A 22,915-nucleotide genomic window follows, 5' to 3' on the forward strand; every position below is an offset into this window, starting at 1 on the left:
CCATCAGCACTTTGGCACAGTATCCCCAGTTGTTGGGAGCTGTTCATTAACCATTGCCCCGAGATATTTTTTAGGCGACTGTGTGAAAAAAAAAGGTATTTTCACAGCCACAGAGTGTATCTATCAATGTGAGGAGATTGGACATGGGGATGTGGAGGATGTGGAGGATGGGAGGGAGGGAGAGTGAGGCGGAGGAGGTGGAGAGGACTGCCGAAGGTGCTTGCGGTGAGTATCCGTGACAGGCCAGGATTTAACACAAAGTCAATACTGCTGCAAAGTGCAATCACAGTGTGTTGGCTAAAGCAGATGGCTGCGATGAATGGTACACCAAGACCGGTGTCAGTGGCCGAGTGGCCCCAGAAGAGATGTTTTATGTGGGGAGGATTCCTCAGACTGTCTGCCCTCTCTCTCGCTCATTCTCTCTCTCTTTCTCTCTGTCTAAGGCTGTCCATGTGCACCACTCTATTCTGTCTCTATTTCTCCATATTCTTTTATTCGGTTTTAAACTATCTTTAATTCATGGCCATATGCGCGTATGTGTAGTGTTGGTTCAATATTTATATATGAGAAATGAATAGATTGTGTTTACATGAGATTAAAATAAAGTTGTAATGAGACTGCATATGCAGTTTTCTTCAACTTTTCGAATGTTGTCTTAAAAGCAGAGGAAAAGAAAAGGGAGAAGGGAAAGGACGTTCAGAGAGCAAGGTCCACTGTAGCTATAATGGTGGTTTCTCAAAGACTCATCCAGAGTGGACTGGTTTAAGTACACTAAATGCCAATTTGCCATATGTTACCTGTGCGACTGCACTGATCAGGTCATTTCGAGAGAGAGGAGGTAAGCAGATGGCCCAAATAGAGAACACAAACAAAGATCAGTTGCTTTATAGAAACCCTAACCCAAGCCTAATAAATCCTGCTGTTTTGTCTAGACACAGGTGGCATAGTGATTAGAGATTTATTTACTGTAGCATGGAGAGGAGGTATGAATGGCATTTTTCAACAATGGTTCTGTACCACTATTTGAGCACAATGTTTGACGCACGGGATGGGAGGGGAAGAGGAACTGGGCTCATCCATTGTTGAACTGAAGGGGGATCTCTGGCTGTCCAAATTGTGTTGTGAGGCCTAGCGGTGACATTTTTTGAAAAGTGTAATATTTCAAAATAAAAATAAAAACGCTTTTGTACAAGTTAGTGCTGTGTCCATAACTAGAATGGAAGGAGAGCAGTGGTGCTGTGTGTGTACATGTGCAGAAAGTGTGCTTTCTTAGCCCCCAAAATAAAGCCCTCTGCAGTTCCACTTGACACAGCAAAGCATGTTATGTAATTTCTGGGTGTAATGGACAAAATCCAAGCAAATTTATATGGCTGTATAGGAAATTTGTACGGCTGTTCATTTTCTTTTAAATCATTTTTTATTTCTCTACTCTCCATGGGATTTCTGTAGTGCTATATACTCAATATTCTGTTTAAGAGACATGACAAAATAGGTATTGTGTAGATTCAGTGCTTTGAGCGCAAAGAGCATGTGGATGTATCTCTATTTCCTACTACGAGTACATGTGTGTGCATGTAATATGCATCTCAAGCAAGGATGTCCACTGAAGGGGTTGCTTTGAAAACCATGAAAACCAGGCGGGTATCCAGCCTCTGCCTCAATTTCATCTCAGAGGGGAGCACTGTCCCGGCTGAGTGAAGCCGTAGTAGGGCACGGCTCCCCTCTGGTTCTAGAGGAATAATCTGTTAGAAATAATCCAGCGGGCCCACGACAGGTCACATGTTGGGAAATGAGGGCCGAGTGAAGAGCCACGTTTGATTATTCAGTTCCATTCCCCTGTTGTTTATTCAACGACACTCATGTTCCAGCCTCACACATTGTGCTGCTGATGGAGGTGAGGCTGTGGATGTAAGCAGATTTGGGAGCACGCTGAGTCCCACTCGTTGCATATTTGATTTTTAAAGAGGCTATTTTCACTAATCAGAGAAGCACAAGTATATTTCAATGTATGTGTGTTTGTAATGTAGTTTGGATGCATGTTGAGTCTTTACAGAATCAGTGGTGCTCACAAGAATATTGTTCAGGTGTTAAAAATAGCTCCTGAGTGTGCTACCACACGCACTTTTATTTTGTACTTCAAACAAAGCTATTTTTCCACCACTTCCTGTGTCCGCTGCTGTGATGCGTTTTTTTTTTTTTATAGTAACCCTCTCAGCTCTTTAGATCTCTTCATAAACTCCTCAGATGTTTCTCTTTGAAACCAAGTCATATACCCTGTCACTCAGATTACACGAAGCAGTGAGTATGGAGTGTATGTGGAATGTGAAACATAATGTATCTGACTGAGATTGCATGCACATATCAACACGTGTCTTATGTACGGTGAGTATACAGCTAATCGATTCACGAACAAGTCTGATGTCATTTCTCAATACATCTCCATGGAGTATTTTCCAAGTAATGCATAATGCATTTCCTCCAGCTCTCGCTGGGAGATCGAAAGGTTGATAAAATTGCTCTCCAGCTCCCCACTACAAAAGAAGAGGCGTCAACTTTTCAGCTATTTGCTGATGAATGGAATAATGATGGAGGAAGTGTGTAATGTGTTTAGTCCAGCCCACAGGAATGATGAAGTCAACATTTTCGAATCTTCTCCGTCAAATGTTCCTCTTACACTGCAAACGAAAATCTTTCAAGGGTGTGCCATTCATCAACTTAATGGACTGTAAAATTAAAGCAAACACAACATATTTATAATAAGTCGTGGAGTTAGCTACAGACCACAGCTGTAGCTTTCTTCATACTGTTACAATAATGCATAAAAATTCAAGTCAGCAATGGCCAGCTTCGAAATCTCTGCTTCGAAGATCTTTTGTCCATTTTCTGATGTGTGTGTGTGCCTCCATGCAACGATTCAGCACCTTTCAGAAATAGAACTAAGAGCAGCGTGTGTCATCCAAACATTTCTAACCCAGCTGCTATCTTAACATCAGAGCTGATCCCATCAGTCTTGGGTGAGCCAAACACTCTGCCCTAACATCCTGGCTAAGAAAGTCAAATATTTTGTTAGAAAGCATCTGAAGTCACTGTCGGTGTCAGTTTTTCATGGTCAGACAGATACATTTACACCTTTGCCTTGTTGAATGGAAAATGGGTGTAGAAGAACTGTCTTTGGTGTGAGCTAACTGCTCACAGCTAACTCTCACTCTGGTCACAGGCGTTATCGTCAGGAAAGTGACTCAGTATACTTGCTCATATGCACAGTGGTTCACAGTACAGAGCTATATAATAACTGCCACCCCTCAAAGCACGATGGCAATGACTTTTAAATAACAGAGAAATGTTCTCCAATTACTAACTGTGTGAGGCTGTAATCACGTGCATAAATAATGCAAGGTGCTCGTCACAGGGAAACGCTGGTATGTAAAAGCATGTTATGCCTCTTCATCTCGCGACTGATATCTCCAGGCCATCTCTTCCCCGGCTGTAAGTGGAGAAGAGATGGCCTGCAAATCAAATTAGCCGTCTAATGGAGAGAGATGAAGAGAGAAGGAAAGATGAGAGAAGGAGGGAGGAGAGGGTGAGGGCAGTCGAGATAAATCTGCAGGATTACTGTCTTTTTTTGTGAATGGAGGGAGAGGGAGAGAGAGGGAGAAGGAGAGAGAAAGAGAGAACGGGGGAAATGGGCTTGGTGGTCTGAGTAATATTGACATCAGGGGAGCTTTTTCAAGGATGTATAACCAATTATAGTGGCCCTCCCACCTCAAAGCTTCTTCTCATACTTGGGACAAGTCACTGGAGCTCCAGCAGAGCTGCAATGCCGCATTAGGTCACATATTGCCTCTCGTCTGAAATGAAATCCTTTGCTTGAGTGATCAAGGGATTCTGGTACTGACGCTCATATGCACATACACACATAGGCGCAGATATTAAAGCCAGATCAATAACGTATTTGTGAAGCTATTTTAGAGTTTAAATTAATAAAAATATAATGGTTGATAATCAGTTAATGCAGGTTTAAAGAATTGGATGCACAGCAGAGGGCCTTTTACAGATGAAACATAAACTTGCGTGCAGTCTGTGGTGGACATGCAACGCTGCGCTGTGGTTTGCTTGGGATTAGACAAATGAACCACTTGTTGAGGGTAAGAAAAAGAACATGTTTTGGCTTAAAATATCCGGTAAAGTCAGCACAAATATCCAGTGTCTCAAATCACGGTCTCTGGCTTTGCAGCCTCCTTGTCATGCCTGAACACCTTCTTCCAACATGAAACAGACAAACATGTGTGACCCCATGATGATTTGCATGTATAAACGTACTTATCACCCACGGAATGAAATTTGCACCTGCCATCTGGCAAATGCAGGCTAAATGCTGGCTGCGGCCTGTAACAAATTTCAGGTCACCTGCCAACGAGGCAGACATGTTCTTATATTAAAAAGATGTTATTTTTAATGAGACATCTTTCATTTAAGAATAGGTCAGGGATTAAGATGACATAATGTGTTTTATTTTTCTAATGTCAGGTACCAGTGACTCAGTGTACACAAGTCTGAAGCCTTCTACATAGATTTCTGAAGTAGCAGACAAGAAAATTGAGTGGTCAGTAGTAAAGTGCAGTGACCTGCCACACTGAGTTTTAGACCCCGTTGACACACAGAGATGCAGAGGGAGACTGTGGGGGGAAAAAAGTGACAGAAGAATTACAGGAGATATGAAGTGTGACAGACAGTAAAACAGAAATCACCTGTTTCCCTTTTTTCAGAGTATTGGTTTCATTCTCGGCCGAGCTCCAACCGTTTAGGAGCAATCGGCGTGCTTCCTCTCCTCTTCCCCGTCTCATATTCTTGCTCTGCTTCACATGCAAAACAAGATGCTGCCGTCCCTTGGAGAGAGAGGGAAAAAAAAGAAGAAGAAAAAAAAAAACAGAGAATGTACAGGAGAAACAAAAATGAGAGCGGGAGACGGCGTTGCTCATGTAGCCATCTGGGTGTTCCCAGCATCATCCTCTCGCTTTGGCACCAAGTCTGTGCTTTTTTTTTTTTTTTTTTTTTTTCCCCCTCTCCCTCTCTCTCTCTCACTCGCACGCCATGTCTGTTCTGCGTACCCATGCTTTATTTATCGCTGCCTTCATTAACAATTTAATTGAAAAGCAAGGGGAAGAGTCACATCCGAATATTATTGGACCAAATGGGACAGATAGAGTCCCATAAGTATGGACTGTAAATGTTTTCTCCAGCAAATGGGAGAGACGGAGAGGGATAGAGAGATAGAGAGAGAGAGAGAGGCAAACTAGATGTCTGCCAACTTAAAAGATAGTAATTTGCAAATGCTGGCTGTCTCCAGTGAAATGTTTGCCCACTCACAACATGAATCGCCTGTGTGTGGGTTTCCCCTGCTCTGCCCATACATAACCTATTATAGAATGAATATTACACTGTGCCGTTTTATCAGATATTTTAATACTTTACCGAGCGTCAGTAAACACGTATGTTCCTCCTCAGGGGCAGTAAGCAATTTCCTCTCAGCTCCCGCCGCCCCTTTTTTCTCTCAGGCTATGAGATGAAACATTCACATGTTAAAGGGAGCATTAAGTACATGTTTGGACATGGAAAATCCGCGTGGTTGTGCCTGCGTACACATTTTGCTGTCATCTGAAAGAACAGAAAAAGTAAGACATTTGATTTTAGCTTGAAATTAGTGTCAAATTTCTTGCCTACTTTACCCCAAATCCGTGATCATTTTACTTTGAAAACACCTACCCCTTGGGAACCAGGAAAGGATACTTTGTATTTTCCTCACTGATAGAAAGCAGCAGATTGAGTTTATGTCAGGGACATTGGAGTTAAATGGCATCAAATTGTTTCAGGGGAAGAAAAATAATTGTAAAGGATAAAATGTCCACTAAATTCAGGAACTGTGGGATTGTTATACTACAGAGAGGTTTGAAGGGAGGAGTTTGTGTCCAGTAGCCCAAGTGCTGTTAGGTTGAGGCTGCTAAATTGGTCGGTATTTCTTGGCAAGGCACAGCAACTTCTTCACTGATTGCCTGGCAGCCTCAGCACGAGGAATCCAGAGAGTTATATTCCTTGGCGAGGAAATAGCTTGACAAATAGCCCCCCCATTAAATCACATCATGTCATTTTTACACTTTGGTTTGTCACAGATTAAACAAATGAGAAGTAACATGTTATATCGTTTTGGAATTTTTTCACTCCTGATTAACAGCAACAGGTTTTCACGGGCATGGCGGAAGCTTGTCCTTGATTATGTAACCCAGGGGTACTCAAATACAAATCTTAAAGGGCCACAAAGATTTTTTTCAATAACTCAAAGGTCCATGTATTGAGGTCGGTCAGGCCACATGCAATAATACTGTAATATTCAAAACAAAATGTCCTTTTCATTCTAAACAACAAAATACGAACTAAAATAAAATGTAATTTCCATTTTAACATAAATTAAAATACATAGTTGAATATTTCGTCTTTTTGTTTGCCTTCAAACATTGTGTCCATCACTTCAGTCATGCATTATTTTATTTCATTGTGACATAGATGTGACAAGAATCCTGCTTGCAGCTTGATATGACGATTTCAGTGCATTTATTGGTGTTGTGCTTATCGCTGAATTTTGAGGAAATGTCTCTTCAAAATTCCTATGCTTCGTCTCATAATGCCGTTTCAAATTGGAAATCTTCATCACAGCTTCTCCTGGCATATTGTAACGCCCCTTGTGGACTGTGGCGCAATGACTCTTGGGTATTCTGTTGGTGTTGGTGTAATTATGGTTCGTGAATGATTGATGATTGTGGGTTAATTCACGTCATTTGTTCTTTGATTAAATGGTGTTGAGTTTTAACAAGGATGATAAACATTTTGGCACCGTGAGTGAAAGGGTGTTTGCTGGGAGAAACTCCCTGTCCGTTACAATATTTGTGTGTTTGACAGTACATGATAAGACAGAGAAGAATTAGTTAAACTACGTCTGGTCTTTGTTACCGCTGCACTGTCAGATACGTGGGGCTTGTCCTGTCAGAGGGAGAATGAATGCAAATTTAAAATCCATATTTCTCTGAGTCGCGGATTTTCACTGTTCGCTTTGTAATAGCAATTTACTTGGAAACATGCCATTTTCAATCTTTTACCACCGGCAAAATGTGAATACACAAACTGCTCCGAAAACGAAAGTGAAAGTGAAAGTTGCGTTCGCAGCGGTGAGTGACCCAGCTGTCTCTGTATCGTTGGCATGGAGACAAGTCCCGGTGCACACGTGCTGACCCAACCAAAACACATGGTGAAGGAATAAAAGTTTGGGGGCCACAAACAGGAGGCCGGCGGGCCGGATGCGGCCCGGGGGCCGCCTATTGAGGATCGCTGATGTAACCTATAAACCATCAAAACATCATAGCAACCAGGTATACCTGCTACACACTCTTGTATGAAACAACGGCATAAGCAGGCCTGTATTGAATAGTGGTGGTTGCTTCACAATCAGTGCAACTACAGTACAGGTGTAATACCTGAGAACCTCTCTCTCTCTTTTTTGTTTCTCTGCAGAGCATGTGTGAATATCAGTAGACAGGAGGTGAAGACAAAGGGCAGTCTGACCACTAGTTAACCGATTCCGGATGGCATCGTTCTCTAAGATGGACGAAAAACTGAATGTGAAAAATGCTAAAATTGGTCACCCAATATACTTGGGCGGCCGTCAATAGCTCTGGGCGGCCCTCCCAAATAAAGTTTATGTGTGGGTAACACTGCCGCTCACACTTGACTGATCCAGTCTACCGGGACAAACAAACAAATGGGATACAAACGGAAACCAGAACCCTTCCTGTGCCAAAATCTTGTCCCTTGCCTGCAGGTACTGCATTTATGACATGGCAGGACAGGTATCCGTTCACAGAGATGACTGTTTTGGAAATAGCTAAAACTGTTTAAGCTTTGGCGGGAAAAAAGTCTGGTCAAGCAGGATCGCATTACTCCTGGAAAGAAGCTGATTGAGAAAATAAGTTTAAGCGCCTATAAAGCTGACCACCGCTGCAATTTTTCACGCAGGAAAAAAGCCTTTTTACAGCAACCTTTTAAGTCCACAGGGGGAATTGGATGCTGAAAAGATTCTGGCAGGAGTATCCGTTTAATACAAGGACACTTTTTGCAGTGTGTTCGCCACAACCTGGCCAAGTAAGGAGAGAAAAATACTAGCTCATGCAATGTAATCCCCTGCCTCCCCGAAGGAATCAGTGTATAGAGCAATGGATGGAGAGGAAGGGGAGGGAGGCAGGGGAGAGAAGAACAATAATGGTCTCTACAGTTCAGCATCTGCTCATTAATCATTCATAGGCAGCCAAGTGGCAGCAGCAGGGAGCACAGTGAGATTTCAGGTTACGGTATCAAATCTCTATTTATAAATAGAATAGTTATGGAGCTAGGCGGCAGAATACCATCACTCACAGCCCCCCTCCTCCTACCTCCTAGTCTTCACTGATTTTTCCATGTCTAAGGTTTGGCTAGCATGCAGTGATGCTATCTAGCAGCTAAAGCGTGGTCAGTCACGTTGTATCATGAAATAGAACAGCTGTCATATCACTCCTGTGTCGGACAGTTTTTCATTCATCGCACTTTATTTACATAGCACCTTTGGCACAGGGGGTGTACCTCAAAGTGCTTTTCAATAAACAGGAAGATGAGTGCAGATCCTACATGATAAAACCACGCAAGCGGATGAATCACAAACAAAAGAGGCAGCAAATAGCAAGAACAGGCATGTTAAAAACAATAAAAGATAGGAATGAAACAAAAGGTAGAAGAATGATAAAATACCTAAAAGATAAGAATTAAACAAAGGAGGAATTAATACAATGTTAAGCAAATAGGTTATCAATTGTTGTTTAACAAGTGTTCACGGAGCTTGCATCTCCTATAACGTTGGGTTGTGAGTGTAATAGTGCTGCCAGTTTTCTTATTTGTGTTATTTGTATTTCTAAGTGGATCTGAAAGGCCACGAAGAATTGTAAAAAGACAAAGAGTATGTCATTTAATCCTGTCACAAGCCTTGTAAAGCAGTAATAGGACTTTAAAGTCAATCCTAGCAAGCGCAGTGCATGTTAGCAAAGTGGGTTGATATGTACCCGCTTTCTTGTTCTGGTGACCATCCTGACAGCGTATTTTTGAACTGGTTTTATTCGATCGATCTAACTGCTTAAAATAACGCATGAACAAGTTTTTTCACCATCTTGTCGTGACAGGAATGGCGGCACCTCTCCTGTGTTTCTTAAATCACAGAACTCGTGTCATGCGTCTGTCTCATAAACGTGCTCTGGTAAGTGACTCTCCGGGCTGTAGCTTAAGTGGGCGTCATATCCTCTCCTCTCACTCCACATCCGATCCGGTCGATATCTGCCATACACTCCGCCACACCTGGATCGATAAGAATATGTTTCTTCACCACCTGTGATAGCGATGCCTCACTGCCACTCATCTCCATCTTTCAAGGACAGCACGTCAAAAGATCGCCGTATGAAGAACGGCTGAGTCCTATTAGCTGGTTTCAGGGAAGAGGTGATGAGAGGGGGTGGGGGTCTTTCTCGCTTCTGACTCCCAGAGACAGGGCGGTGACGAGTGGCACATTCTATTGATTTATGCTTCACATCTAACATGCCAAGCACATACAATACTGTGCAACAAACAGGCCCTTATGAATCATTGGGTGATGTGAGATGGCGCAGGAGAGGCGGTGACTGCCCACGTTTCTCATTTGATTTACAGTTTCTAGAACAGCCATTCAAATCAGGAATATTTGTTTGACCTAATCTGTACTTTTGACATGAGAACACTCAAGGGACACGTCCAGCTATTACACATTTGATCGTGTCAGACAAGCCGGTGATCAGGTCCCCACTGACCTCAGAACAGAGTCTACAGGCACACTCCACTATGCAGCCCGTGTCAGTGATGCGGCTTTAAGTGGTCATCTTGAGGGAAGAGCCTAAGCATCTTAATCTGAGTTTAAACTCCTTTACACAGCATTAACAAGTGAGATGAGCAGCCATCAGCCTATCAGTAATTAACTGGAGTCTTAACTCTTGAGCTTGAGCCTTACATCTTGGATTTTTGTATTATTGTGACGCTTAACAGTTGGTTTGGTGCTTAATTTGAGGCAAAGAAATACTCGTCAGGATGGTTAATGTGTGAGATTACAGATTGGAACAGAACAGGTTACTCTGTCCTCACTCTTTTTTGCAGTCCTTTAATTCCCACTCTTCTCTGCCGTCTTCTCAGCCCTTTCCTCACTTTCTCTTTGTACATCTTGTTCTTGGCTACTCGTCACACTTGTCAATGATGCGTGGACCAAACTGAACAAGGGGGACCTTAGTAGAGGAGGCGTTGCGCGTGTGGGTGGGATGTCCGTGCATGCTGGATGAAATACCTGCGGCGAGTAGATGAAAGCCTGTGCCTCGCTCAGCAGCGAATCAGCAGCAGTGCACGTATGATTGAACGCTTATGCAGGGCAATCCAAACGACGAACACAGGTGCAGGGAAGGTAGGATGTGTGCACAGCACCGGTTTAGGGGCAACATGCGTGCGTAATCAGGTGCCTAGACAAGGCTGGTCCCAGCATCAAACCTAGTGCAGCAATTTTATGTGCATGTTAGGATGCAGGCAACGGATGTGGGCGTACAAATGTTTTACTATTGCTGGACCGGATATCAAACACAAAAGTAATACATCATTTTAATCGCATTAGACCTGCCATCGGAGGCTCTTCCTCACATAACTTAGTCTACATTTTTTTCAGAATAGCACTCAGTTATTGATGGTCAGAGAAGCCAGACACAGATAAGAGGAAGAAAAGGTGTAACCACTGAGAGTGAAGTGCTGAAAACCACGTCTAAGCCATCTGACCTGATGTAGGAGTGATGTGTTGGGGTGCTGTACAAGGCCGACAAGCACAAACAGAACATTGCTCAGTCTGTGTGCATGGGTGGGTGTGCACATGTTGGCATTAGCCATAACATGATTGACATGTTAGAGCCGGGGCTGCGGCAGACCATAAGCTATTAGAGAAGGGGGCGACCGCCACATCACTCACCTGTCCAGAGGCCGGTTAGTGGGTATAGTATGTGATGATGTGCAGTCTCCTGCCATAGAGGAAGCTGGCTTTCGCAATTATTGAACCTGTTTCAATGAGAGATTTGCTGTTTCTATCACTATATATGAATGTTTCTGTTTGGCTTTTTCTGACAGTTTTATGGTGATGAAAGTGGGATTCTGTATGTTTTTCATGTTCCTGCTTTTGATGCTTTAAACTGTTTTTAAAGGCAAATGAAAATATAAACAAATTTTGATGGGTAGATTCTGTCCACATTGTAAAAGGTACAGAATTGTTTTTGTAGACAAGAGTACACTGTAGATTTGGCAGCATTACGCCTGCAACAACTTTTTATTCAATATGTGCCGGAAGACTAACTATTGTCAAATCATCAGTTATTAAAAAGGAAGCGATAGTTTGGTCATCCATTGAGCAAGTTTTATCTCTAAACATCAGTAAATGTTTTACCTTGAAAGCAAAAGGGGAGATTTTTCCTCTCCGATCATTAGAAAAGTATCAGTAATACACAAGATTAAATTCCTCGTCATGTTCTCTGTTTCTGTTTAATTCCCTCTGAAGAAGACATACCAGCGATGATCACTGTAATGGGTGTCAAAAGGCCTAAATTTTTACTTCAGATTTTTCTCATGTCCACATATCGCCTGTTTACCAGCACCACCGCCGCTATCAGCCTTCACTTCCTGTCCTCCAGCTTCTGTGTGGACGCCCGGCACATACAGAGCACTTACCGTCGACACACATAACCACGCACACACACGCGCGCACGTACACACGTGGCTAATGCGCCTCCTCTCAAATAGCTCTCAGCCATTTGCAAAAATGAAAAACCAATACCTTGTGAAATCGATTGTGATGCCCACCTTCAAGTGTGCGTTTATGTGTGCAGGCGCATGTGTGTGTGTGTGTGTCCGGGTTATAACTGTCCAATAAAACCTGGAGCCTTCCCCTTACATGCAGCCTGAGCAAGCCTCTGGGTTTTTTCATGTGCGTGAGTAGATCAGTCTGAACATTTATTATGAGTCTTTATCCAGATTTGATGGATTTGTTTTGTGGTTTTAATGATTCTAAGCAAATTTTAGTTAAAAACAAACAAAATTAAATTGTTGCATGACATGTGAAGATTTCTGTCTAAAGTAGTGTGCCTCGCAGAAGAGCTGCATTGATCACACGATTAGGGGATAAGTGGATAGAAAGATAACTATTTTGATAATCCAATAATCAGTTCCAGCTTCTTAAGTGTGAGGATTTGCTGTGTGTCTTTGTCACCTGTGATAGTAAATGAGTCTTTGGGTTTTGGATTGTTGGTTGGACAAACTCAGCAATTTCAAGATGTCACTTTGGGTTCTGGGAAACTGTGATGGGGATTTTTTAAAATAATCTTCTGACGTTTTATACAGTAAATGAAACAATTAATCAATTCATTGTGAAAACAATGGGCAGATGAATCGATAGTGAGTAGAATCATTAGCTGCAGCCCTGCCCGGCAGAGGAACACAATTCACTCCATTAAACATGAATTTACCCGTTGTTCTATGTGATTTGGAATACATTTGCACATGTGTGCGGAGCTTCTGTACACCGGTCAAGCCCTGTGTAGGAAGCTGCATCGTCTAATGTGGACCTGAAGCCACTTTGTTCTCTGTGTGCCATTAGTACATCTGAAATCTCTCCTAGTATTCAATCCACGCGGCAGTATGTTCTCCATCACTCTCACACCGCAGAGCTAAATTGCAGCGGAGTCGAGCAGATTCACTCCTCTCTATTTAACTCCCATCTTTAAAATGAGATGACTTCATTGCACCGCCTCACATCCCTTTTCACAATTGGAAAATGGTTTGCGCATGTTTGACCTAGCAATATGATGATCCGGTGCTATGTGAAGATACACATGAATACAGTCCCCTTGCATTGTCTGCTTGTACTCGTGTAGCCCACACACACCAACTTCACTATGCAGTAAGAGATCAATAATAAGACACACACGCACACACAGAACTTCATGACCGGCTCATAAATTCAGTCTCATCTTTCTTCTTCTTTAAGCTGTTTTTCGCCTATCACTACCAGGCCTCTCACTCAATTCCTCCACCATCTACAATATTCATCTCTTTTTCCCTCCTCCATCCTGGTGCTAATGAGTTCTGGACGGTGTGGGGTCCAAAGCCTCTCCCTTACTGCAGCCTCTCCAGCTGGGTGCTCCCATGGTGTGCCAAATGCCTCTCTTGAATATTGAATAAACCCCAGGACCACCTCCGTGCTTCCTGATCAACAGCACTACTATTACCTCGCTATTACTCTGCACGGGGTCTCAGGGCTCCGTCAGGATGGATGAGCTTTGAATCTGTTGTGTCGTGGGCGAAGTTAAAAATAATAGGCACAGGTGGGTTGAGCGTTTGAAGTCGTTTAATACAATCCCATGTGATTATCAAACCTTTCCTTTCACTTTTCTTACTTGCTGAAGTTGCCTCAAAGCTCCTCTCTAAAGTCTGTTATTTCGTGGTGCACCCAGTCGAGGTCTGAAAGAGGTAACTTCACTTCATGTGTTTAAATTGAAGGTAGTGATGCACTACAATTATGTATCTTGCTGGAGTTGCAGGGCAGTGGTTGTGATGGATGGCTGTGGTTCAGTTCAGGGTTTGTGTCCACACTCCTGTCGGTAATTAGGTAACAACAGCACTTCGGTTATGGAAAGATTATTATTTTGGATAGATTTTAATGAAAAAGTCTTGTCTTGAGTCACTGCGTATTTATTCTGATCTTTCCTCTACCTTAAAGGTCTTATATTATGCTCATTTTCCGGTTTATGCTATCATTTTTGGGTGCCTACTAGAACATTTGTGTCAAAAACATTATTTTTTTTCATACTTCCCTTTGCTGCAGTATCTCTATTCACCTTCTGTCCAAATGCTTTGTTTCAGTGCCTGTGTCTTTAAGGCCCCCCATCTGAAAAGACTCTTCTGATTTGTTTCTCACAGGCCTGAGTAGGGAACCCCCCTCCAACCCCCCACCCCCCGCCGCTGTGTTTCTGCATCAGCTTTGTGTGTTTTTGCAACCCTAGTTGTTACTTTGAGTGTTTTGTGTATCACGGGATTGCCAATATAGGCAGAAGACAAATAAAATATGTTGTGACGTTGTACATTCTTGTGACTTGCCAGGTACATTAATCAATAATATTGAGTCATTATGTTAATAGAAAACATATTTCGGTTATGCTTGCCTCAAAATGTAATTGGTGTTGTAAACCACTCTTTTCTGAGTGGTTTAATAATGTTGCAAAACATACTAAACAGTCATTGGGTCTTTTTGGTCACTAGCTCTATGTCAAAGATTGAACATCCCTGAAGTGTAGGCAATTCACACTGTATGTGTGACCTTTGTGTGACCTGCTACTCATGTCTTGTCAATATCCCATAGGTACTTGCTGCAGCGAACTTGCATTGCAAAGCTACAAATCTTCCAAAACGAACATTTCGACATTTTGAGATTTGCGGTGGAATTTGTACGGTACATTGAGTTGAGATAAAGTAATTTTAAAAGCAGAAAGCATGCTTTTATTTTTGGATGTTTTTACAGGTTTGTCAGTGTGTTGTTGAAATATTGATCTGGCTTTCCCACAAAACTTATGGTCTTATTGATATTTGTGCCTAGATACTTGATCAAATAGTGGCAGCTTGTTTTTAAGTACTTGTTATTGGATAAGTGGTGAATGTTGGCGGTGGAACATCAATTTTTCTGAACTGAATTTTTGTGCAAGACTTTATTTCTGTGTTGAATGCATTGATGGCACTGTCAGATTACAAACCCACAGTTTCTGATTAGTCAGCGATGTAACACCTTCGGCATAAAAAAACATGAAAAGGCACGAGCAAAGCACTGTGAGTGAGCTGATATTTACCTACCATTCATTTTTTATCCGACCTCTCCATGATAGCCACTTCATTATTCAAAGGCCAACTACACAATTAGCACCAGCAGATCCTATTGCGAAGCAGTCCCGCTAGGACCAATCAATGCTATTAGATCCGTCAATGTGATTAGACACACTCTCTTGCATCTTCCCCATTTCTCCTTCAAACTGCTGGCAATAGCATAGGTTGTGGGGCTTGTTGTCTTTAATTTATGCACCATTGATTACCAATCACAGGCCAAATCAGGCAGGTATATTCCAGAAGCAATTAACAAAGAGACGTTTTGCAGTGGATGATGGTAATAAGGGCTTTAACATGTATATCTAGGTCTTTAACTGCGACTGTGTGATAGCTTAGTTGGAAAGACAAACCAACTTTGTCTCACACACTGACTCACAATGCCTAACTCCTGCAAAGAGCACTAATAATCAATTAAGAGAGAAGCTGTTATAGCTGCTAACAAATGGAAAGTCAATTACTAATCTCATTCTTAGCCGTACTTACAGCTTTGCTTGAACGATGACTCTGTCCGTTGGTCATTTGTACCACAACTTTGCCCTAGACTGAATGGCCTGAACGAAATTATTATTTGATTTTAATTTGCAGTGGGCGCCCTGTCACCATATCCAGCTCTAACCCACTGTTTTGGTCAAGGGGCACTGACTGAATGAATAACCTAATATTGATGTTAATGCTTGAGAATCAAACCCGAGACCGTTCCATAACCATTCAACCACCATGTGCTACGACAACGCTCACACTTTGTGAGATGACTTAGCTACTTAGCTAAAGTTAACTTGCTCACAATTGCTCACACTTACCTGGTTTAAACCCTTTCTTTGTTCATGTCTTAGTTTAACATACAGTATTAGCATCTTATAATTTGCTGGTTATGGTACAAGAAACTGAGTAACTCAACAAACTGCTGCTCTTATTGTGTATCCTCACCAGTGAGGTTGTAGCTCAGCTCAGAACAGAATCAGCACCGTGGACATCGGTCATGACAACTGCCAAAAGCCTTACAAAGAATCAGTTGGTGATTGACATATGAAGAAGTTCGATTCAGACTTTTCTCAAGGTGTACCATATGAATCAGCGTTAACTTCTCAATTCGCCTTTCTGTACCTCTTTTCTCTTTTCTATTCTCCCGCTTTTCGCCCATGTATAAACATGGACTGGTGCGATTGTGACCGAATAAGCCCAAACTGAGAGGCAGCAAAGCTTTTGTTCAAACTTCAAATACAACGGAACTAGCAACTGTGTGTACAGGATGTCTGAATAGATCTCCACTGCGATGGTATCAGCGATTCACCTCGAGACTTGAGGAAAACATTACGTCTCAGTGGGGCCAGACGGATCCTCAGTCGCATTACCGAGAGCCCTCCATGACCTTGTGGTGAGATGAGAAGGAGAAGCTGCCATGAGCCCATTTCCACAGTTTTAATTACTGCTAGCAAAGGAAGGCTGCTGTAGATTGTGTGAATCAGAGACATCTGCGGTTAGGGAGGATGTGAATGCATGTGCCTTAACCTGTGTGTGATCAGTGTGTATGTGCACACGGCATGTGTAAATCTAACATTGCTATAGAGCTCTTCACCGAAGACCATCCTATTTGGGTTGGCCCTCTTTAAAACCCTCTTACATAAGCCACTACTCTCAGATGTGTGATATCATGGAACTATTTTTGGCTTTTCCTCCGAAAAAGGCTGTTCAGTGTTAGATAAAGACTAGGCTATTCTTTAAATAATACATCGGAGCTCCCTCTCATCTCGGCTGTCTTAATTAACAAAATTGTGCTGTAGCTGACATAGATTGGCTTATACATTTCATGCATTTTATCTGAGTAAACTTTAGCCCTCTCATCAGCTGACCTGGATTCAGCAGCTAAACAAGGCATATTTTGTCCCTGTCCTAGATTTTACTGACACAAAACAGATGGAGAAACTTGCCTGGCATCATGATTGGACATTAAAGAAGTATTTCACTGACATCCTTTCATAAAACTAGGCTGTCCGTGCAGTAGAAAGAAGTGGTGCTACATGACCAGACAAAACAGAGAAAAGGGGCTGTGATATATGTTTTCATATATATATGTTTTTGCTCAAAAGGTAGAAAACCTACAAAAAACAAAATGCCCTGCGCTGCTGCTACTACAGTAGGTGACATACTGTGAGTTTAATAGTGCCTGGTTTTGAAACGGGAAACAATATGGCGGTTGGTAACAGCTAGTAAATTCAAATACGTTTTTAATAATTATAATAATGATAATAATAATAATAATAATAATAACTTTATTTGTATAGCACTTTTAAAAAACAGGGTTTACAAAGTGCTATGACAGAACAAAGCAAGAATACAATTTACAATTACAAAGGACAATAAAATAGAGGTAGGCAAAATAAAAGAACTGAAATGAATAAAATAAATAAAATATGTAGAACAGAACTCAAGACAGATCGAGTAAAAATAAACATAAAAGGACCATATCACATAAAGGCAAGTCTATAAAAATGGGTTTTAAGAAGTGATTTAAAAGAATTTAAGTTTTTAAAAACATAGGAAATGCACCCACAGAATCTCAGTTCATATTTGATCAGCACCGCCTTGTTTTACACTTTGATTTGAGTTTGGTGAGACGTTCGTCCCTCGTTTTGAGGGAAAGCCGGTTGGGTCTCGATCTGACTTCTATTCTCAGTGTGTCCACGGAGGTGGTCATGCAACATTGCTGAATTACAATTTCTAGTTTGAACAACAATCCTAGAGCGGGCAAAGATTTGCTGAGTGTCCTGTTTCACCTCAAATGAGTGGGTAGCTCTCGTTGTAGGCCACATTTTAATGATGCAATTTTGTCTTTAAAACTCAAATCTATTTTGTGATGGTCCATTTCGATTGTTAGATGTCAAGGCCTTTACTTGACACATCTGATGGCCTCCGATTCAATCTGTTATTGGATTTTTCACCACATGAACATTATTAGCAGAGACAATAAGCTTTCTCTCTTACAATCCAAATGGTTTCTGAGCCCTTTGTTAAAACATTTTTGGTTATTTGAATCAGAAAAAGTCATCATACATTGCTGGTTTTAATATGTTTTTTATCAGTGATGTTTACATTTTCTCTTGAACCAAATCAACAGTGATAAGACTTCCCTTCTAAGAGAAAACCAAAAGGATAACCAGCACTGAAGCGCATGCACCTTCAATTCATTTTAAATTCAGCATGTGTGGTTGTTGGTCAATGTTGTTTTCTGTAGTTCCTCTTGTATTCTCAGCTCGGTGTAGTGTTGTAACGGACGAAACACACAATTTTGCCAAAAGCAAAAACAACTCCTACAAAAGAAACACAACACAGGCGAAACTAAAAACAGCCAAGGGGGAGAAGCAATAAGGCCGTTGCTGGCCACGAAGTCTCCTCCCAGTGAAGTCATGAGAGAACTGGTGCAATCAATTTTGCTTGAGAAGATCAATCGCTCTTATTAGAGATCCATGGAAGTATCTCCCAGTGTGGGTGTAGCAAACAGCCTTAGCTAAACGCCGATTATGGCAACGCTGGAAAGACCCCTTGAAGCCCTCTAAGACTGGTGGGTGATTTTGGATTTAGCAGTGGTAGCAAGATAAAGGCCTTTCTTCCTGCTTAATTGATGGCTGTAATCCATGTGTTGTTTTAAAAGCCTGTCTGGCTGATGTGTGAACACAAACCCCCTGTGGGTCTGTGCAAAAAGTGGTGATTTAGTGGGCCAAATTGAGGGTTTCCCACTGGTTGGATGTCGACTTGCAGATTTGGGATCCTCTGAAATGGCTTGGCTGATATAATAAAGGTTGATGAGTCTGTAATAAAAGACAGGCCTCCAATTTAGGTTCTCTGAATATCAACAGCCAGAATCAAAATGTATTTTTCTTTCATTTGTTTTCATTTGTCATCAGTAGTTGTTAGTTAAAAGTATTCACATTCAAAGTACTTTCATCTCCAAACTTTAATCAGTTGAAGTATTTCAGTACACGTAAACGCTTAGTCCTCCTGTTTGTTTGGCTGTTAGCGCTATGAGTTCAGTTAGCTGTTAGCTCTGTTAGCCAAACACCAGCTGCCCTAAGGCTGCCTACAGCCATCCAGCTCACTTCCTGCCAAATTGACCATCACAATTTAGCATTATCATGGTTAAAACACAATGTTTTTATGACACACTTTTCGCTTTTAAAGTGCCATATTTATCAGGGGTCTTCTTGTTAAGTAGCCAGTTTGGGATACTAAATAGCCCTGACATAAAGATAGGTATGGTGATGTCACACAATAACTACGGTAGCAGCATTGGATGATGCACTACATTGCAGTCAGCACCTGGTTCAGTTTGTTATTTGTGAGTTACAATAGTTATACATACATATAAACATCTCTTTCATCCATGAGGCCTCCTAGGTAAGATTTGTGTTCTTCTGGGATGACAGGAGGCCGTTAGCGTCAAACGCTGTTTGTCATCTTTAATGTTATGCATGTTTAAGAAATAAAAACATCTATTTTGATTTTACTGTATTTCTCCCGAAGAGACTCAAGTCAAGCTGTCCTATCAGAGCCGTCACGCTATCTTGCATCATATAGTCAATTCCTGGGACTGTCAGTCCTGCTATCCATAAATGATGTTTGACTCATGAATGCCCTCTAAACCTTCAGTTAATTTCCCACATTTCTGTCATCCTAGGTTACTCTCTTTTCAACCTACAGTATCAGGTTTCACTGAGTGCGCAAATATACGAGCGGTGCTGTGATTAATAAGTAGTGACCATGTCTTGAAGTGGATAGAGGCTTATTGACAAGATCACAGTCATCCTTAAAGTTAGGAGGTGCTTGAACTCCTCAAGGCTTTCGCAACACTTTTAGGAAATCTACTGGTGTACCTCTTGGTCTCAGTTTGAATTATAATATCCTAGTGTTGATCGCTATCGTGAATCACAAGTTCTGCTTAATCTCTACGAAGTATGTAATTAACCCCGAGCTGATTCATATCGCTCGTTATATTAGCAGAGATATGACATTGAAAGTAGAGCACGGTGCCCTATTATCTCATTTCAGCTGCCTAAACAGTGAGTACCTGTTTCAGAAAGTGATGTATGTTTACAAATGTGTCTTTGGTGTTTGGTGATAATGTCTGTAACTTTGTTGTCATGCTCTGCTTTAAACACATCATGCGAAATGACTACGAGGTTGTTTTTATAGTAGGCATATTAGTTACAGTTCTGCAAATCAAGTACTGTGATTCTGCTTAAAACAGAAATAAACTGAATATAAAAAGTGCAAATTAAACAATAAAGTGGCAGATTTTTTTTGGGTCCGTTATAGCACATGTTGGTTGTTATTTTGTGCAAACTTGCAAATTCTAATCTTAATGGAAAAATTAATTAAAGCCATTTCTGCCTCTGGAGAAAATTAGTGACCTACTGTTGAAAATCTGCGACATAGTGGGAGATAGCGGGAGAGCAAAACTTGATTAGCATGGAAGTGACAAATGAAAGGTGGGAAGGGTGGAAATGAGGACGACTGTGACGGTGGGTGGTGATAGTGTCTGTGTTGCGAAGAAAAGAAATAGAAGAGGGCTTTACACTTTATTTGGAATACATTTAAAGACATCCTCATCGTGTTTCACAAGCACGCCCGCACCACATTAATCGCTTAATAAATCTTAGCTGCTTTCACCAGACCGATATCAGCTTAACACACTCCAACCTCTCCAACTGCATTGCATTCCGTTTATGCTTGCTGCATCATATTTAGATCATTAACGTGCTAATGCTCTGGAAATACAATTTAAAAAGTTTGCCTTTTAAAGTTTGGTACCTTTTTTGAACATGAATAGAGTTAGAGGAGATGTGCTTCAAATGTGCTTAGGTTACAGCAGTCGGACTGAATAAAACGTGTGTAAAGGCAATTAGCATTTGAGGTTATTCTTAGGTGTGTGTGTGTGTTTGTGTGTGTGTGTGTGTGTGTGTGTGTGTGTGTGTGTGTGTGTTTGTGTGTGTGTCTCAGCAATCTGATAAAAAACCTGCTTGAAGTAAAGAACGGAAATGCTTTCAACTTACGAACCCAGAGATGAATCACACACGCATACACACAAACTTGCACACCTATACATACTCACACACAGAGGCAAAGGCACAGTATGAAGCCAGTTTGAAAGGTCATGCATACGGGGGTCATCAATAGCCGCCCCAATATTTACAGATCTATTTACAGTTACACTTTGATGGGACTATATCGCTGACATTTGAAGTATTTTGAAAGAGTTAACTCGTCCACACCCTCGGACTCTGAATAAGTGCGCGTACGCGGCCGTGGCTGCACTTCCAGGGTTTAGTTCCTGTAATAACAAGAGTCAAAAGCAAGGGCAGACCAGTTATATCCCATTTGGTGCATTAGGTTAAGTGACACAATATTTGACATTTCATGAATGTTGTGTCTAACCGTCGGGCTAACTGTTTTGTTCTGTCTTCTGTCTCCTTCCAGCTGTCATTCGCAGCAACAACCCCAGTTCTGGCAGACAAGAAAAAGTACCCCAACTTCTTCCGCACCGTTCCATCGGACAACGCTGTGAACCCCGCAGTGGTGAAGTTTCTCACCTACTACAACTGGAGCCGTGTGGGGACCCTCACACAGGATGTCCAGAGGTTCTCAGAGGTCAGTGTTCCTTTATATTTCTTCTTTAAATAGACCAGATGTTACAAGTTTTGCAAAAGAAACCTGAGATGTTAGAGAGAGCACATACAGGAAATGAGACCCGCTGTTGAGGCAGAGGGATGGTTCTCCGTCAGAAGGCCCTGCAAAAAATGTAAAGCTAGTGGACATGTAAATATTTAACAGCAACAAACCATGTCCAGTGGACTCTCAATTCCAACTGTGTGCCGGAGCGTACTGGTATTCTTGTTTTAACGTCAGCATGGTTTTATTCATTCCAGCCGTGCCTCTGAGCTTTATGGGAGAAACTCTCTCATGCTCTGAAGGTGAAGGTTAACATCTCACCATTATAAAACACTGAATGTATTCTCCATTGTCTCACATGTCTTGTCTTATCCAGATACAGGGGCTGGGGGTTAGGGTTATCTGGTAGCAGCACCGAACAATGTTGAGGATTGTTTTTTCCAATTATCATTTAGGTGATTCCAACATATTTCAGTGGGTGGCAATCAATTCATTTCAACCTACTCTCTAATAGTAGACTGAATTCATATTTTTCTACCCACGTAAAACTCATCAGAAGTCATAGAAATGTGAAGACTGACATCTTTTGAACTAAATCCGTAGCTTAATCCTATTATTAAGACCATATCCCATGTCTCTAGTATTGACTGAAAGCAACTGGCTGGCTTGAAATAAAGAAGAAAACGTTTCTCCATCCACCTCTGTCCCAGAGAAAGAGATGCGAGCAGATGTTGCGAGTACAATAATACACATGATAATGTTACATATCACATTTTTCTAGATTATTTATTTACCAATGGAATGTAATTTGAATGTACCCATGTACCCTCTGCAGAGATCACCATTCAGCCTACTGTATGTGGCCAGTTTTGGGGGAAGTCATTTGTAGGTAGATGAAGAATTTTATCTACATTGAGTTTTGGCACTGAAATACATTTTGAAGCACGGGGACTCGTTAGCAGGGGGGCAGAAGTTTCGGTCTCCTCTATCACGCTGACTGTCGCGCAGTTTTTTTATATATAATAATTTTTTTTAAGCCAATTCATCCAGCTTACTGAAAACTCCCAAGTTAAAATCATTTTACAGACCAATGAATTCGACTGATTCCTGTTGGCGGGGTGGTCTGACCTTTGGATGATAACTTTAACTCAAAGCAAGTGCATGTTATCAAATCAGGCATGCAGGAACATTCAGTTAGAAAACACCA

At 41.6% G+C, this 22,915-nt stretch overlaps 1 protein-coding gene across 1 annotated transcript in view; it reads left to right on the forward strand.

Annotated features, from left to right (window-relative positions):
* gabbr2 (gamma-aminobutyric acid (GABA) B receptor, 2) overlaps window positions 1–22,915 on the forward strand; it is a 194,996-nt gene that overhangs the window by 78,615 nt on the left and 93,466 nt on the right. The window contains exon 3 of the mRNA XM_030412068.1: window positions 21,517–21,687. Coding sequence (XP_030267928.1) covers window positions 21,517–21,687 — 171 coding nt within the window. The remainder of the gene's footprint in view (window positions 1–21,516; window positions 21,688–22,915) is intronic.

This window comes from Sparus aurata, chromosome 3 (genome assembly GCF_900880675.1).
Source record: "Sparus aurata chromosome 3, fSpaAur1.1, whole genome shotgun sequence".
Lineage (NCBI taxonomy): Eukaryota > Metazoa > Chordata > Actinopteri > Spariformes > Sparidae > Sparus > Sparus aurata.